This window comes from Paroedura picta, chromosome 7 (genome assembly GCF_049243985.1).
Source record: "Paroedura picta isolate Pp20150507F chromosome 7, Ppicta_v3.0, whole genome shotgun sequence".
In the NCBI taxonomy this organism is placed as follows: domain Eukaryota; kingdom Metazoa; phylum Chordata; class Lepidosauria; order Squamata; family Gekkonidae; genus Paroedura; species Paroedura picta.
The window spans coordinates 28,351,781-28,367,401 of record NC_135375.1 but is presented as its reverse complement, the minus strand read 5'-3'; the positions used below and the strand labels follow the sequence as shown (position 1 = coordinate 28,367,401).

The 15,621-nt window shown below is 42.9% G+C and overlaps 1 protein-coding gene across 8 annotated transcripts in view; it reads left to right on the top strand.

Moving 5' to 3' along the window:
- PDE4D (phosphodiesterase 4D) overlaps positions 1–15,621 on the top strand; it is a 709,981-nt gene that overhangs the window by 122,189 nt on the left and 572,171 nt on the right. Inside the window, exon 1 of one of the 8 annotated variants that reach the window (XM_077347183.1) lies at positions 5,985–6,079. The exons of 6 other annotated variants lie outside the window; for them this stretch is intronic. In XM_077347183.1, the coding sequence (XP_077203298.1) occupies positions 6,077–6,079 (3 nt within the window). In that variant the 5' untranslated portion in view covers positions 5,985–6,076. Of the gene's footprint in view, positions 1–5,984; positions 6,080–6,280; positions 6,431–15,621 lie in introns of those variants that run through there. One more of the 8 variants, XM_077347174.1, reaches the window with a different exon arrangement.

The following is a 15,621-nucleotide window of genomic DNA, read 5'->3' as shown; positions in this document are numbered from 1 at the left end:
GCTGGAGGAGAGATTGACATCTTTAATTGGAACAATTTCTGTTTCTGTAAGCATGCAAGATTTTAAACAAACCAGCAAAAGGAACAGACTGCTCTTTTGAAGCAGCTTTAAGCTTTAACTCCCCATCCTCTGTCCCCACTGAAGCATGGCCTGAGTCAAAGGGAAGGACTTAATGGCAAGCCCTGTATGGTGGTCCATCAGTGGCTGCTAGCCATTGGAATCTCCATGTGCAGAGATGGTTTTTATGCAAGGGAACGTTGAGAGGTGTGATTTCCCCACCATGGGACTGAAATGGTTTGATTCATTTTACCACCTAATTTTTGCTTTGTGTGCATTTGCACATGAATGGACACTGTGCTGTAGCAATTGTTGGCAACTGGATTTGGCTGTCCAACAAAGGAAAGCCCAGTTGTGAATAATTTCTGTAGTCCAATATCTACAGTTGCACAGATGCAACTCGAGGCTTTAGTTGTTTTGGAATGTTATACCATTTATAAATATCCAAGGGGGAACCACGATACTCCTGGGGTGATCCCTACCCCTAACACTGCTAATTCCCAATGTGGCTCAGTGGGAGGAGTGTCTTGCAGGGGAGGAATTCCATATCCCCCCCCCCAGTGCCAAATCTGCTAATGAATCTGGGGTCTCCTACTACCTCTGCTGGAACCAGCATGGCTGCTGGCATCCTCCCTCACTGCTGCCAAGCCTGGCACAGCTGCTGATGTTTCCTGCTGCCGTGACCAAGCCTGGGGCAACAGCTGGAATCCCCCGTGGCCATGGCTGAGGCTGGCATGGCTTCTGGTGTCCTCCATGGCCAAGTGCAGCTTCTGGCATCCTCTGCTGTGGCTGGTGAGCCTGGCACAGATGCTGGCGTTCTCCATGGCTGGTCCTGGTCCAATTGCTGGCACCCTTCTCCACCACTGGGCATGTGCAAACATTGAAAATGTACTTGAATCAGTAATGGTGGTAATAGTAGAAGACAACATTTATTGTCTGTTTTTTATATTCTTATTAACAATGGTTGTATAAGATGAGCACAATTATTATATGTATTTCTCTTCCCCTTTCTTTCTGCATCCCCCTTATTTTACTCAAAAATAAAAATATATATTATAAAAAACAAAAACAATGGTATTTGAGGGAAATCTAAATCTCATTTAAGAAAATCAGATTTTCTGCAAATGTGGGGAGTGTCCCAAGTTCAAAGAAAAGTGTATTTAGTCTCCATGTGGCCTCAATCTGTGGATATTGAAGTATAAGATGAAGCTGTCCTGTCCAGTTCCAAACAATTGCAACAATCCAGTGTCTAGTGACGTGTGAATGCAAACGCATATCAGAATGAGGCTGGAAAACGACTAACAGCAGTTCTTAAGCAAGAGTTTTTCCTTCTGCCAACACCTGGGATTCTTTTATTGGAGATTTCAGGGACTGACTCTGGGACTGTGTGCATATGTTCTAGCACTGGACTGTGATCCTGTCCAAACGTTTGTGTATCCCATGATAAATGTAACGGGTGTCTCTATGAATGTAGAAACCTACATATTTATTCAAAATCCTTTCTCTACTTATCTGTTAGAAAGCTGCACTCAAATTAAACATGACTACTTTAATTCAATTATGTGCCTGTTTGGTGCAATTAAGATTGGCCGTGAACATTTAAATGCCCACTTCTCTGTTATTGCTTTGTTTTTACTCAGTGCTCTTACTTGTCGTGATGAGCTTCCAAAAGCAGAGTTCCAGTGTGTGTCCTTATTTACATATTCAGAAGCAGCTTTGTGCATATATTTCTTGTATCAGAGAAAACTTTCTTCTGGGATTTGGACATTTCTCCCAGCAGCTGCTAGCATTTGGTGTGAATTTCCTGTAGCCCAGATATTTCTGAAAATGGTTGGTAACTCAGATTGCAGAGCAGATAGTCTGTATGTATCCTGCAGTTGAAAAGTAGACTGATAATCACTTTTATTTTTCAAACTATCTTTTTAAAAGCATGTACAGTTTCCAGATCGATCAAGCAATATTTATATTTGTTCTGGAGAGCCAGTTTGGTGTCGTGGTTAGGAGTGCGGACTTCTAATCTGGCATGCCGGGTTCGATTCTGCACTCCCCCACATGCAGCCAGCTGCGTGACCTTGGGCTCACCACAGCACTGATACAACTGTTGTGACCGAGCAGTGATATCAGGGCTCTCTCAGCCTTACCCACCTCACAGGGTTGTGGGGAGAGGAAACGGAAGGCGACTGTAAGCCACTTTGAGCCTCCTTCGGGTAGAGAAAAACGGCATATAAGAACCAACTCTTCTTCTTCTAATGGTGGAAATTGATATGGATCTTTGGATATCAACCATTGTGCATCTATTTAGATAGAGAGAAAAATACTAATGTCATATATGTGCAGTTCATAGAATATTGAGTTGAATCTACATTAGCAGCCGTGTCTTCAGGTATAACAAATTTTCTTCTGCTGCTTCAGACCAACATGGCTACCCACCTGAACCTGCCTTTTAGGTTGGTTTGTGCTTAGTGAAAGTGAGGCAAAGCGGTCATGGAGAACAGCTTACAAGAGTGAGCTCATTTCTTTATCTCACTTCATTCTCCCAGTATCAGATTTCAGAGAGGGCAACAACATTCTGAAAACATTGTCTTTTATCCATAACACTGATGAGAAGAGATTTCCATCAGATGTGAAAAAAGATTTATTAATGAGCTGCTTTCCAAGGTTTTCAACTTGTTAATAAGGCCATCTTCTACTTGATGCATTTGGCATCTTCTCATCATTTTTCTGAGTGTGCTATGGCCGTACAACCTCTGGATGTAGGCATATCATGTGGAGGGGCCAGAATATGCCGCCTACATTCAGAGGCTGTATGGCTACATTTTTCATGTGCGGAAACAACCTTATTTTCCCATGTTTTCCACAGTCTGATAGCAGTTGTGGAGAACTGCTTCTAATAAACAGGTGAGTCCAAATAGGCTTGGAATGTCTTTACAGGGGGAGAAAGGGCTCCTGCCAAACCCCAAATTTGTTTTCTTGCATAAAAACTGTTGGGGGGGGAAATAAAGCGGGATGAAGAGAGATGTAAATAAGAGCAGATTTTCCTCATTGAAAAGAGAAGTTGTAATTGTTCTGCCATATTGGAATCTCAAGGTGTACTATCTCCCTATGTCTTCCTCAGAGGTACGTTGCTGAACAGCAATGACAGGAAATGAACATTATCCGCCATTTGTGCATGATGAGACAACTCAGGCAGTGGAGATTTTTACTAATACTGACAGAATTCTGCATCAGACACTAATGCCAAGACATGGAAGATCTTAATTAGATGTATTGGTTACCCTGACATGGCCTTCCATTCACAATAGAACTACTACCCAATTATGACACTTTTTTTCTTGAAAGTAACTCTTAAGGAATTAAAATTGAGCTGACTCAGTTTCGATTCCTGACATCTTCAGTTAAAGGCTTTTCATGTAGCAGGTGTCAAGAAAGGTCTTTCTCTACCTGATAACCCTAGAGAACCACTGCCAGTCACAGTAGATAGTAGTGAGCTAGGTAGACTAATGGTTTTACTCATTATAGAGAGTTTCCTTGCTCAAAACACATTTCAGAAGCTTTGTACTCCATTCTGAATTTAAGTAAAAGAGTAGTATTTATATAGGGAAAAGGAGGCTATTCTGCCCTGATGCATGTTCCTTGGAGTGAATCTTAAGCAGAGGTATACCCTTCTTAGTCCATTGAAGTCTTAGAAAGGGCCGTGGCTCAGTGGAAGAATCATAGAATCATAGAGTTGGAAGGGGTCATACAGGCCATCTAGTCCAACCCCCTGCTCAACGCAGGATCAGCCCTAAGCATCCTAAAGCATCCAAGAAAAGTGTGTATCCAACCTTTGCCTGAAGACAGCCAGTGAACCTCTGCTTTGCATCCACAAGGTCCCAGGTTCAATCCCCAGTATTTCCAATTAGGAGGACCAGGCAGTAGGTGATGTGAAAGACTTCTTACTGAGATCCTGGAGTGCCACGGGAAGTCTAGAGACAATACTGACCTTGATGATCTGACTCAATATAAGGCTGCTTCAGATATGACTGCACAGTTAATGGTGAAGAATTCTGTCAATATCTGTTAGCTACGGAGCACATTTACCACAGCAACCAGTATTTTGGGGAGGATGTTGGCAAGAAGGTTTACACATGTTGTTTCAGTGTCCTAAAATACATAACTTCTGGTCTGAAATGTTGCCAGTGAAACAAAAATATTTATATATTTATTATTTTATTAATTACAGTTGTAGTCCGCCTTCCTCCTTGGTGGGACTCAAGGAAGATCACATAAAAAGCCATACAATCCTCAATCATTTAAAACCATCAACCTCCAGATGGCAGAAAGAAAATCCATCTACCACTTACAACCATCCACAAAGGGGTTCAATCAATGATATAGCAAAGCCAGGGCCCCCCCAAAGCTCTTAAACAACCCAGCCACAGCCAATGACATGCCAGAAGAACTCTGTTTTGCAAGCCCTGTGGAACTTTGATAGCTCTGTCTGGGCCCTCAGGTCTTTCAGGAGCTCATTCCACCAGATCAGGACCAGAACTGAAAAGTCCCTGGCCTGGGGCTGAGGTCAAGTGTATGTCTTTGGGGCCAGGGATCACTAACAGATTAGTATCCACAGAGTGGAGAGCCCTGCGGGGGACATAGTCAGATAAGATTTCAACTAGAAGACTCCCCCCCTCCATCAATGTTTGCTTTGTTTAAGGATGAAGACCAATCCTGCTTGTACAAGCAACTGATTGTTTGTATGCCAACTGAGGCATGCATTGTATTATGTAGCCTGTGGAACCAAGACACTGTTCCATCTAAAACTCAGCAGGAAACAAAAATATGGGACATTTCTCTAATGTACAAAATTACTCACCAGATAAGTAACTTGCAAGGCAGGCAGCCGACTGTATTTATTTATACAAGTGTTTCTTTCCTGCCTTTTTTCCACAAAGCACAATATAAATAAACCAGCCAGTACATTTGGATTAACCAGTAAATGAATCAGTTCCAGATGATATCTGTGAGCCACAGGATAGGAGCCCTTTAGCGTGCGACTCCAGCGTCGTTCAAGTAACTGCAGGAAGAGACTTGGCACACAGAAGGAATTCAGCTGCTGCTGGGTTGCTGCTAACAAGGTCTTCCTTATTCTCCACCCCCGTAATAGCGGAGCTGTGATGTAATAAACTTTCCAGATGCTGAAGAACATGATCTATCGTTCTAGCAGAGAAGATGGAATACAACTGACACTTCAGGAATAAAGCTAGTTAATCAAGACAATTAGCAATATAATTATTAGCATTTAAGCCAGATGTCTTAGTGAAATAAAGAAGTGTGCTGCCTAGATATGGAAACTCGTTCATGGATATCATCTGCCAAGAGTCAGTGATAGAACTGTCTAGGACAGGGGTAGTCAAACTGCGGCCCTCCAGATGTCCGTGGACTACAATTCCCAAGAGCCCCTGCCAGGGGCTCTTGGGAATTGTAGTCCACGGACATCTGGAGGGCCGCAGTTTGACTACCCCTGGTCTAGGATCTCAGCTAGGTGTTCTTCTGAGCCTAACATACACATAATTCCCCCTAAACCTAGTCATAAAGCGGGTTTTGTGAAATTGTATGGTAGACAGTCATCCTGAGAGATTCTTATTTCCACTTTACAATTCAACGGTGGTGTGGTTCACCAAGCACAATTATAAAATTTGCCAGGTTTCATGTTGCTGAGTTTTACACGAGGATAGCTTGCATTATTCACTGTTGTGGGCTTCATTCTAGAAGAGCAGAGTTCATGGTACATTTGTTGTATTAGACATTGGTAGATAAATATTTGAGAAGTAAGACGTCATGTGTCACATTGTGCCTTGCATGCATTTCACTATAAGGTATTTTGCCTGCATTTGGACGACAGGCAGCTCTATAGCTCGCAGAGGGAAATTTCTTCTGCCCTTGTACATCACTACCAAGCAGGAGAAATTGCTGAAGTGACGTTAAAACCTTGCTGGAAAAACCTGGGTCCATTAGCACAGATACGAAAACCCCCAAACCAATGGTAAGCAACATGTTTCTCTCATTTCCAAGGCTAATCATTCGGTCGACTGTGTGGAGTTGGTTTTGCAGAGTCTCATCTCGAATTGTAATGAGGTCCCTCTCTTCTAAAGGGCATGGAGGCTACCTTTGCTCCACCAGCTGCCCCAGTGATATGAGTAGCTGTTGACACAGCCGCTCTCTAGCCAAGGGCAATGAGACAACAAGGTTCCCAGCGGCAATGGCTGACACTAACCTCAGGCTTGTAGCTACAGACTCAGCTGCAGTTCCCGCTCCAGTAAAGCCCAGTACTCTAGCTGCTGCTGGGAGAGAAGCTGTGGCCGTAATAACAAGTGCATCAACAATATCATCCATTGTGAGCTTTTGATCTCTTCCTTCCTTCAGTTTGTATAGGGAATACTCCAGCAATTCTTTAGGCTTAACTTGAACTTGTGGCAACGTGATAAAAAAAAATACAAATCACCATTATGTTCTGTATTGAATACAGTAGGTGACTTGTGTCATAATCAATTTTCATTAATTAATTCATTAATTAATTTCCATTAATTATCTGCAGTTGTCTTAAATTCTCTTCTGGGAATCTACTATGGATATGTTTTCCATTAGATTATTTGAGGTATCTGTAACACTGCGTCTGTGGGGCAGAGAAGCTGGGGCAGAGGTCAGGGTTCCATCCTCTAAGGTTAACCCCAGAAGTCTCATGTCATGTGCATGAGGCAGCTGCATACTGCATACTTGTTCTCTTTATTTCTGCAGGCAATATGGTTACTTCACTAAGCAAGACAAGTCCTGGCAACAGTACATGCAAAAAGGATCTAGGGGTCTTAGTAGACCGTGCACTGAACATGAGTCAGCAGTGTGACTCAGTGGCTAAAAAGGCAAATTGAATTTTGGGCGGTATCAGAAGAAGTATAGTGTCCAGATTGTGCAAGGTGATGGTAGCACTTTTCTGTGCTCTATTTAGGCCTCACTAAGAGTATTGTGTTCAGTTTGGGGCATCACAATTTAAGAAGGATGTAGACAAACTGGATTGAGTCCAGAGGAGGGCAGCAAAAATGGTGAGGAGTTTGGAGACCAAGATGTATGAGGAAAGGTTTAGAGTGCTTGGTCTGTTTAGCCTGGAGAGGTGATATGATAACTATCTTAAAATACTTGAAGGGCTGTCACATAGAGGATAGAACAGAGTTGTTTTCTGTTGCCCTGGGGGGGTCAGACCAGAACAAATGGGTTGAAATTAATCGAAAAGAATTTACAGCTTAACATCTGGAAGAAGTTCCTGACAGAGTGGTTCCTCAGTGGCACAGGATTCCTTGGCAGGTGCTGTGTTCTCCTTTTTTTTGAATATTTTAAAGCATAAATGCTCTCAGAAATGCTGATTCTGTGAATTTAGGCAGATTATAAGTGGGTGGACAGAAGGGATTGTATCAGTGCTTAGTTCTTGTGACCCTTTCTTGCATGCCCAGGAGAATGCTGATTGCCACTTTGGGGTCAGAAGGTGAATTTCCTCCAGACCAGACTGACCTGGGCTTTTTGGGTTGTTGTTTTTTTTTGGGGGGGGGTTACATAATCTGGGGTCACTGTGGTAGGTAGCTGTGAATTTCCTGCATTTTGCAGGAGGTTGGACTAGATGGCCATGGAGGACCCTTCCAACTCTATGATTCTACGTTATTTCACTTGCAATTCCCTGGGTTAAAGGTTGACCTAGACGTTCCACTAGGCTACCCCATCAAAGGATGAAAAAAAACACATTAAATTTATCCTTATAACCAATAAAACTATTGTATAAGTAGTAGAAAGGTGTGGTGTAAAATGCTATGTGTAATTGCTGAGGGACCTAAAGATAAATGATTTGGATCCCTTTGATTCTGTATCCCTGTCAAGGTGGGACCATGAAGAACGGCCCTGAAAAAGAGCTTGGTCCCTACCTGCCTTGGTCTTACCCCCAAAAGGAGGGAGCGAGAACAAACCAGTCCAGTCAGTCCCATATGGCTTGATTTGGGTACCTCTTGTGCAAAGCCAGGCAGTGCCAGATGAGTAAGACCAACCAGGGTTGCCCCCCTTCCTGCACAGGGCGGAGTGCGGCTGGGACAGGCACCTCTTTTCTTCTTTCTGGGGAAGGGCTGCTGGCTCGAACCCACCCCTCACTTTGGGGCAAGAGTACCTCTGGCAGGGTGCAGCCATTGCCCCACCGTCAGTTTTTGTGATGGCCTTCATGGCCACTTCCTCTTCCATTGCTAGAATAAGTCATCTCTGTGTAATGCTTCCTTATTGCTTACTCTAACTTCACAGATTTTGTATTTTTGCCAAGGATTTATGTTTTGTTGAAATACAATGTTTAAGTAGAAATGAGGAAGAATATGCCCTATGATGTGTCTTTGGGCTTCTGATGTTGTTCTTAGGATTTTTTTACTTTATTTTCCTGATCAGATCAGATGTTTGTTGCTGTTCTTTCAGTAGTTCTTGTTGTAGAGTCCCTTTGAAGTTGGAGTGTGGCTTTTTAACATGTTTGTTTGATTGTTTTTTAAAATTATTATGTTGTGAACTGTCTCAGCTACAGATTTGTCAAGCTGAATATTAATTTTTTAAAAGTAATATTGGGTTACAAAGCCAGTCCTCTTGCATAGGGAAGTCACTTCCACCCCAGTCAAGTGAGCTGCTACAGATGAAGGGAGACAATCCTCTACATGTTGTTTACTTCTGAATCCATCAGTATGGGTAAAACTGTCCTACAGTGAGCTATGAAGCCATTTGCTTGCCCCGTTCCACTTCTCAACGCAGATCTGTCACATTACCCATTACATTTTAATTTTGTCCAACAATCCAGTTGCTCATGGTGCCATATACAGTTCTCTCCTCTGTTTTATTCTCACAACAGCTTCATGAGGTAGCGTAAGATGCAAAAGAGTCACTGGCCCAAGTTCATTTAGTGGGCTTCTTAGCAGAGTTGGGACTTTAATCTGAGTCTCTCTGGCCCTAGTTTGAGAGCCAGAGCCGGTTTATCCATGTAACACATGCTACAGGCCCTGGACTTCCAGGGGTCCCACATGATGCTTGTCCCTCCATGGATCAGGGCTATAGCTCTCTCCTTCCCCATTTTCCTTCTTTAAGGATACTTGGAGTGACACCCCTTTCCACTGTGTGGGGGGCCCTCTGTTCCCAGTCTGGCTGCTCCAACCACAATTGTACTCTGCTAGGGCCCCTCAAATCCTTAAATTGGCTCGGGTACTATGGGCCCTGCAAATCCTTAAACCACTCCTGCTTAGAGCCAGACTAGATGTGATTATGTCCTCACTGCAGCCATGAAGATGTGGCTGCCATTTTAAAGACTTTTTAAAATACTGCAAAGACCTGATTCTGATTGGGTCCACAGGGTGGCATTTGGAAGACCCCCCTTTTGAAATGCTGAGACAACCACCATGGGGGGGGGGGGTTAATGGCTGTTTCAACACTTGATCTGGAGTGGGGGGAGACCACACTGAGGCCTTAATCAGAATCAGCGTTGGTTTTAAAATGGTGGCAGGATCCTTGTGGTGACCACAAGGATGCCATCATGTCTAATTTGACCCTGACACTTTTAGACTGTACTCTTCACTACTGATAATCTGTCATTGGTAGGGGAGATATTTGTGATTCCACTGCCTGGAAGAGAAAGGAGGGGTAGTTTATAAGTGGGCAGATTTAATGACCAAATGTAGTATTTTCAGTGATATACAATTTGTTACTTTCTTGGGATAGAGCTACTGAATTTAAGAAGGCACCGGTGAGACAATGCAGAAAAGCCTTCCAAGCATCACCTTAATTACAAATCAGATTTAGCTTGTTATCAGAATGGATGTTTCCTTGCAGCATGGCTGGCTAAAGAGACATTTTCTTTGTCAGCAAGTTTGAGGCCAGTAACCACACACAATGAGAGTAGGGTTTTTCGTGGTACCTGACGTATGAATCAAGAAGAAGGAACAATGGCTTTTAGAGAGTTTTTGTGCCATTTCAGTTTTTATTGTAAGCACATAAATAACTTAATACAAAGGAAAGGGGAGGAGAGAAGAAGGGGGGTTACAACAATTTATAAAAGGCAAAAGTATATGTTTTGTCTGCAACTTTTGCTGAGTCAGAATGTAACCTAAAGTCATATATGCTGTGCATGATATACAAGGAATCGTCCTGTGCCAGCCCCACTGGAAGGAATGGGAGCGGCTCAAGAGTACTGTAACAGAGCAAAACCTGTCCTCACCATTTTTCCTTCTCAACTGACTTTAGAAGGGCTTCGTTCCAAGTAAGGAGCAGAAACAAAATGACAAAGACCATTGATTTCTCTTTGATTGCAAAAGGCAGATTGTAAGCCTAAAACCACATAGGAAGAGGAAGGGATCCAGAGGCTGAGAAATCCTATACAAATGTGGTCACCAGCCAAACTTAGCCTTGATCAAGATCTTTGCTTCTATGAGGGTTGAGTCTTCTCGTCAGATTGGCTGAGGACCCAACTACATATTACTTTTTGAATTCAGATTTGGGTTCCCTGGGTTGACCATATTTTCCTCACAGCCACATAGCAGTTGTTTTGATGTTGTATCTGGGCCCACATCAGCTCAGGATTATGCTATGAGGGAGAGGAGGGTCTTCCGTTCCCCTTGCTGTTCTCTCAAGCCAAATAGCTTGTGTGGACCTATGTTGAGGGTGTTACTTGCCCCATTTTGGAGCTGTGCATATACAATATTTAAGAAGTTCCTCTAGTGAATGCTAAACTGCTATTTTAGTTACAAACTGCCCAATCCTATTTACTCAGAAGAAAGCCCTGGTGAGTTCAGTGGGGCTTAACTCCCAGCAAGTTTGCAACTAAGCATTGTACAACTTCTAAAAAAAAAACAACAACAACTGATATTTCAAAATAAAGATGCACCAATAAGCATATACTGTACCAAAAGAATTTTCAGCTAAACATTTGGAAGAAGTTCATGACTGAACAATTCCTCAGTGGAACAGGCTTCCTTGGGGAGGTGGTGAGCTCTCCTTCTTTGGAAGTTTTTAAGCCAAGGATAGATAGCCATCTGACAGAAATGTTGATTCTGTGAACTTCGGAAGATTGTAAATGGGTGGGCAGAAGGGATTGTGTCTAAACTTGGCTCTTGTTGATCGTTTTTTGCATGCCTCAGAAAATGCTGATCGCCATTTGGGGGTCAAAATTTCCTCCAGACCAGGGATTTTGGTTTTTTGGGGTGGGGCACCATCTGGATATGGAATTGGGGTCATTGTGAGTGGGCAGGTAGTTGTGAATTTCCTGCATTCTGCTGGGGCTGGACTAGATGTCCAACGAGGTACCTTCTAACTCTATGATTCTGTGATTCTATCAGGGAAGGTTTCAGCCTCTATGCCCTGTGTTGGCTGTCCAGAGGAACTGTGTGGCTACCATGTGAGACAAGATGCTGGACCAGATGACCCAGAGGCCCCTTCCAACTATGATTCTGTAATTCCATTTTTAGTCACTACAGATTGGACCCAAAAACTGAATTCTACTGTATGTTACTAATTGTTTGGAAGAAGGTGGAGGAAATATAGGCAGTAGTACTGATTAAAGGAAAGTGTGCCTATTTTTAATCTCCAAAATATTATATGGGTTTCAGTCTGAATGGTATGGGATTGGAGGGGCACAGAAAATCTTTTTCCTGTGGTCACATAGTAGCTTTCAGCAGTTCTGTACCTAAAGACCAGGGCCCATAACACCATTATATCTAGAATCTAAAAGTACTTGACTGCTTGGACAGAATAAAGCCCTGATAAGATAGAAGATGATTTTAAATCCCATGAAGATGAAAACAAAACACAACATTTTATATTGTTATATTGCTTTACATCATTCTCAATGTTTCTGCATGCCTATCACTCTGAATTAGGCAGGATTCCCATTTTGCTGGGCATTCTGAACAATTATAAGGCATGGATTGTCTGCTGCTGGCTCGCACCAGCTATATCCTCAGTATTCTCTCAGCAAAAAGGCAGTAAATGTAGCTGCAAGAGAAAGCAATAGGATAACGAGAGGAGGTAAACAGAACTCAGTGAGGAAAACCCACAGTGACCCCAATTTCATGCCGAAGTGATCCCCCCACCAAAAATCTCCATGTTTTTGGAGTTCATTAATTGATATGGTCACCGTAAGTCGGAAGGGACTTGATGGTCCTTAACATGCCACTAATTTGTATTGTTGATATTTGATTTACAATTATTTTAGGGCACGACAGCTGACATGCTTTATTTAATACTAGCTTCAAAGCCTGTTCCTAAGAACGGGCCTTGAAAGGGTCTCCTCCCCTGTCCAGGCAGCTTAAGGTGGCTGTGCAGCTGGCAGCCAGAACAAGTGGGGCAGGCGGGGGCTGGGCAGCTTGTTAGCAGGGCCGGGACAGCGTTCCCTAGCAGGCAGTCAGCAGGCCGGGAGGCCCTCGTCAGCAGGCCCTGCTTAGCAGGCCAAGTGGCCCTTGTTAGCAAGCCCTCCACCATGACCCTTTGCCCAGGGCCCTCTCCCCTTACCTGCTGCTGGCTCCAGGCACTGAGGCATCTGAGAGCATGAAATCAAAGAGGCTAGAGTCCAGGGACGGAGGGCGGGAGCTGCAGGGGCAGGGCCAATCAGGGCAAAGCTGGCTGCACCCAGATTGGCCCTATTCTAACTTGGACAGCTGGACATGTCCCACCCCCTAGGCTGTTTCACAAATATATAGAGGAACAACAATGGATAAGGATGTCACTATGCTCAACAGCAGGCATGCAATGGTATGTTTGGTTTCTGTCATTTATACCTTCTTGTTCTCCTCAGTGGGACCCCAAAGCATCTTACAGCATGGTTGACAGTTGATGTCCTCTGTGATTTTATCACTTACCTCTGAAGAAACAAAAATAAACCCGGAAGTGCTGACATGTTTAAAACATTTGCATTTCAGATTCTGAGGCCAGTTTTCCATTCCCTTTCAAAATTTCATTTTTGTTGGAAGATTCTTCCGGATGTGATTTCATTAGAAATTTTGAGTTAAACTATCAAATAGTATCTAGATAGTAGGTGGGATCCAGTGGTGCCCTTACACTCATAGTCTTCCATTCATAGAAGCACTCAACAGGGCAGTAAGGGGGAGAGCATTTAGCTCATCACCAGCTGATAAAATGTATACCTAAACATCATGGCTGCCTCTAACTCATCCTGTTCTTTGAGGCAATTGGACAGTCAAGTCCAGGCATATTTCTCTGGTTGCTGACTGTGAACAGGAAGGAATACTATGGGGGTGAAAACAGCAAGGACTTCGTTTGCAGTGAGCAAACTCTGTCCATGTTGCAACTTTTCTGTTAGTGGAAAAGTTAATGTCTTGCATAGGAAATCCAATAGTATATTGTTATGTGCATTGCTAGGGTACAGTGGAGGGGGCGGGGGAAGGCATATAAACTTAAGAGATATAGAAAATCATTATAAAAGACAATAAAAGTGGAATCTGATGGTGACAATTCCAGCAGTCACTTTCAGAGGAGAATTGTGCTTGGCAATGTAGTTTCTTTTAATGAATCCATCTGAGCCAAAAGCACACAAGAGCATTCCCAGTGTGAATGTCACCTGCAGGGTTTTTAGGGGAACTGTTGCATCAAATTGGGCATTGCAGTTTCAAAAGTGATGATGAAGAAGGAGGAGGAGGAGGAGGAGGAGGGTTGGTTCTTATATGCCGCTTTTCTCTACCCGAAGGAGGCTCAAAGCAGCTTACAGTCGCCCTTTCCTCTCCCCACACCCTGTGAGGTGGGTGAGGCTGAGAGAGCCCTGATATCACTGCTCGGTCAGAACAGTTTTGGGAAGCCAATCTCTGTAGACATAAGTTGCAATTCCAGGAGGTAATCTGCATGATGCAAAAGTTAATGAAAACTTGCTAAAAACGTCATGGTTTTTCTGATCTCTGCACAGGAGAGTAAATTTACTCTGCAAAACTGATTTTTCTCTGCATGTTCAACCCTGTCTTGGGTGCTTTCAGCGTCTTTTCAGGAGAACTGAGGTTGGCAAGAAGAAGGTTGTTTCTTATATGCCGCTTTTCTCTACCCGAAGGAGGCTCAAAGCGGCTTACAGTCGCCTTCCCATTCCTCTCCCCACAGCAGACACCCTGTGAGGTAGGTAAGGCTGAGAGAGCCCTGATATCAGTGCTCAGTCAGAACAGCTTTATCAGTGCTGTGGTGAGCCCAAGGTCACCCAGCTGGTTGCATGTGGGGGAGTGCAGAATCGAACCCGGCATGCCAGATTGGAAGTCCGCACTCCTAACCACTACACCAAACTGGCTCTCCAGGTAAGCGTTAAAAAAAATTGTTTTCATGCAGTTATTTTTTTTTCTTTGTTTGTCATCTTGGATTATAATTTGGTGATTAATTAGATGAAATGACACAAACAACCATGTGTTCTAACCACCACTGATTTTTCTTTGTTTGCCTTAAGTAAAGTATCTGTTTGACATGCAGAGAACTAAACTGTCATTCATCTTTGGAATTGCTTGGGGGAAATATTAAACTGGTGATTTTTTTTAAGCTTCAAGGTTAACTTTTAGAATGCTGCTAAGCTATTGGAATTTCAGTCAGAAATAATGAATAGCTGCTCTTTTGAGGCAAGCGACTGCATGTTTTTAAGTGACAGGGAGGGTGGTTCTTGCGATATCAGCATGGACCTTAGAGTCATTTTCTCACTGCAAAACAAATATGACATTTAGAGCAATTGCATCACTAATATCAAACAGCCCTGCCCAACTTTCCTTGGAAAAGAATTAATAACTTATATAGTCTACCATTGAAGTGTGATTGGAACTTGTGCTGTGCTAGGGCTAGACAAATCCTAGGCACCAGGTTGCCATGGTACCTAGAAACTTCATTGTGGCATCTAGTATATGCAGAAATTATTTTATTGGTAGGGATGCTCAGCAATTGTTCATTGAAATACCAAGGAATAGATTGAACCACTTTCCCCATATTGTTAGGAAAGAGAGGAAGGGATCTTCTCCAACACCTAAAAGGCTATGTTAGGATTATGGGTCATACTGCATGGGTGAAACCCATGTGAAATGGGGCTATAAAATGGGGGATTGACATTTAGGTATCTGATCCCAAAGTATAGGTATCATTTCATATCAGAATATTTTGCTTTGTGGCATATAAAGAAATGTGCATGAAGTTCCTGTCGTTGTTGTTTACCTCTACTGTAAACCGCGCAAGCCAATTCACTCGGAGTGGCGGTCTAGAATTCAAATTATAAATAAATAAAATAAATATACATAAACTTAATTTTACACCATTCAGTGGCGAATGAGTACATTCCTTAACCAGTTGCTTTCTGTATTGGTTCTAATATTCAATTAAACTGAGTTTTTAAAGATAGGGAATTATAAGAAATCAAGTAAAATTTAGGCTATTACATTTTTTTCAGCTTTTCTTCTTGTGGTGGTGATGATCACCAGAGCTATGCCTATATTTATTTATATACTAAAAACACTTTTGTCCTTGCTTTAATAAAATTACAGAGAGGCACAAAGAGGTTAGGATCAGATTTTG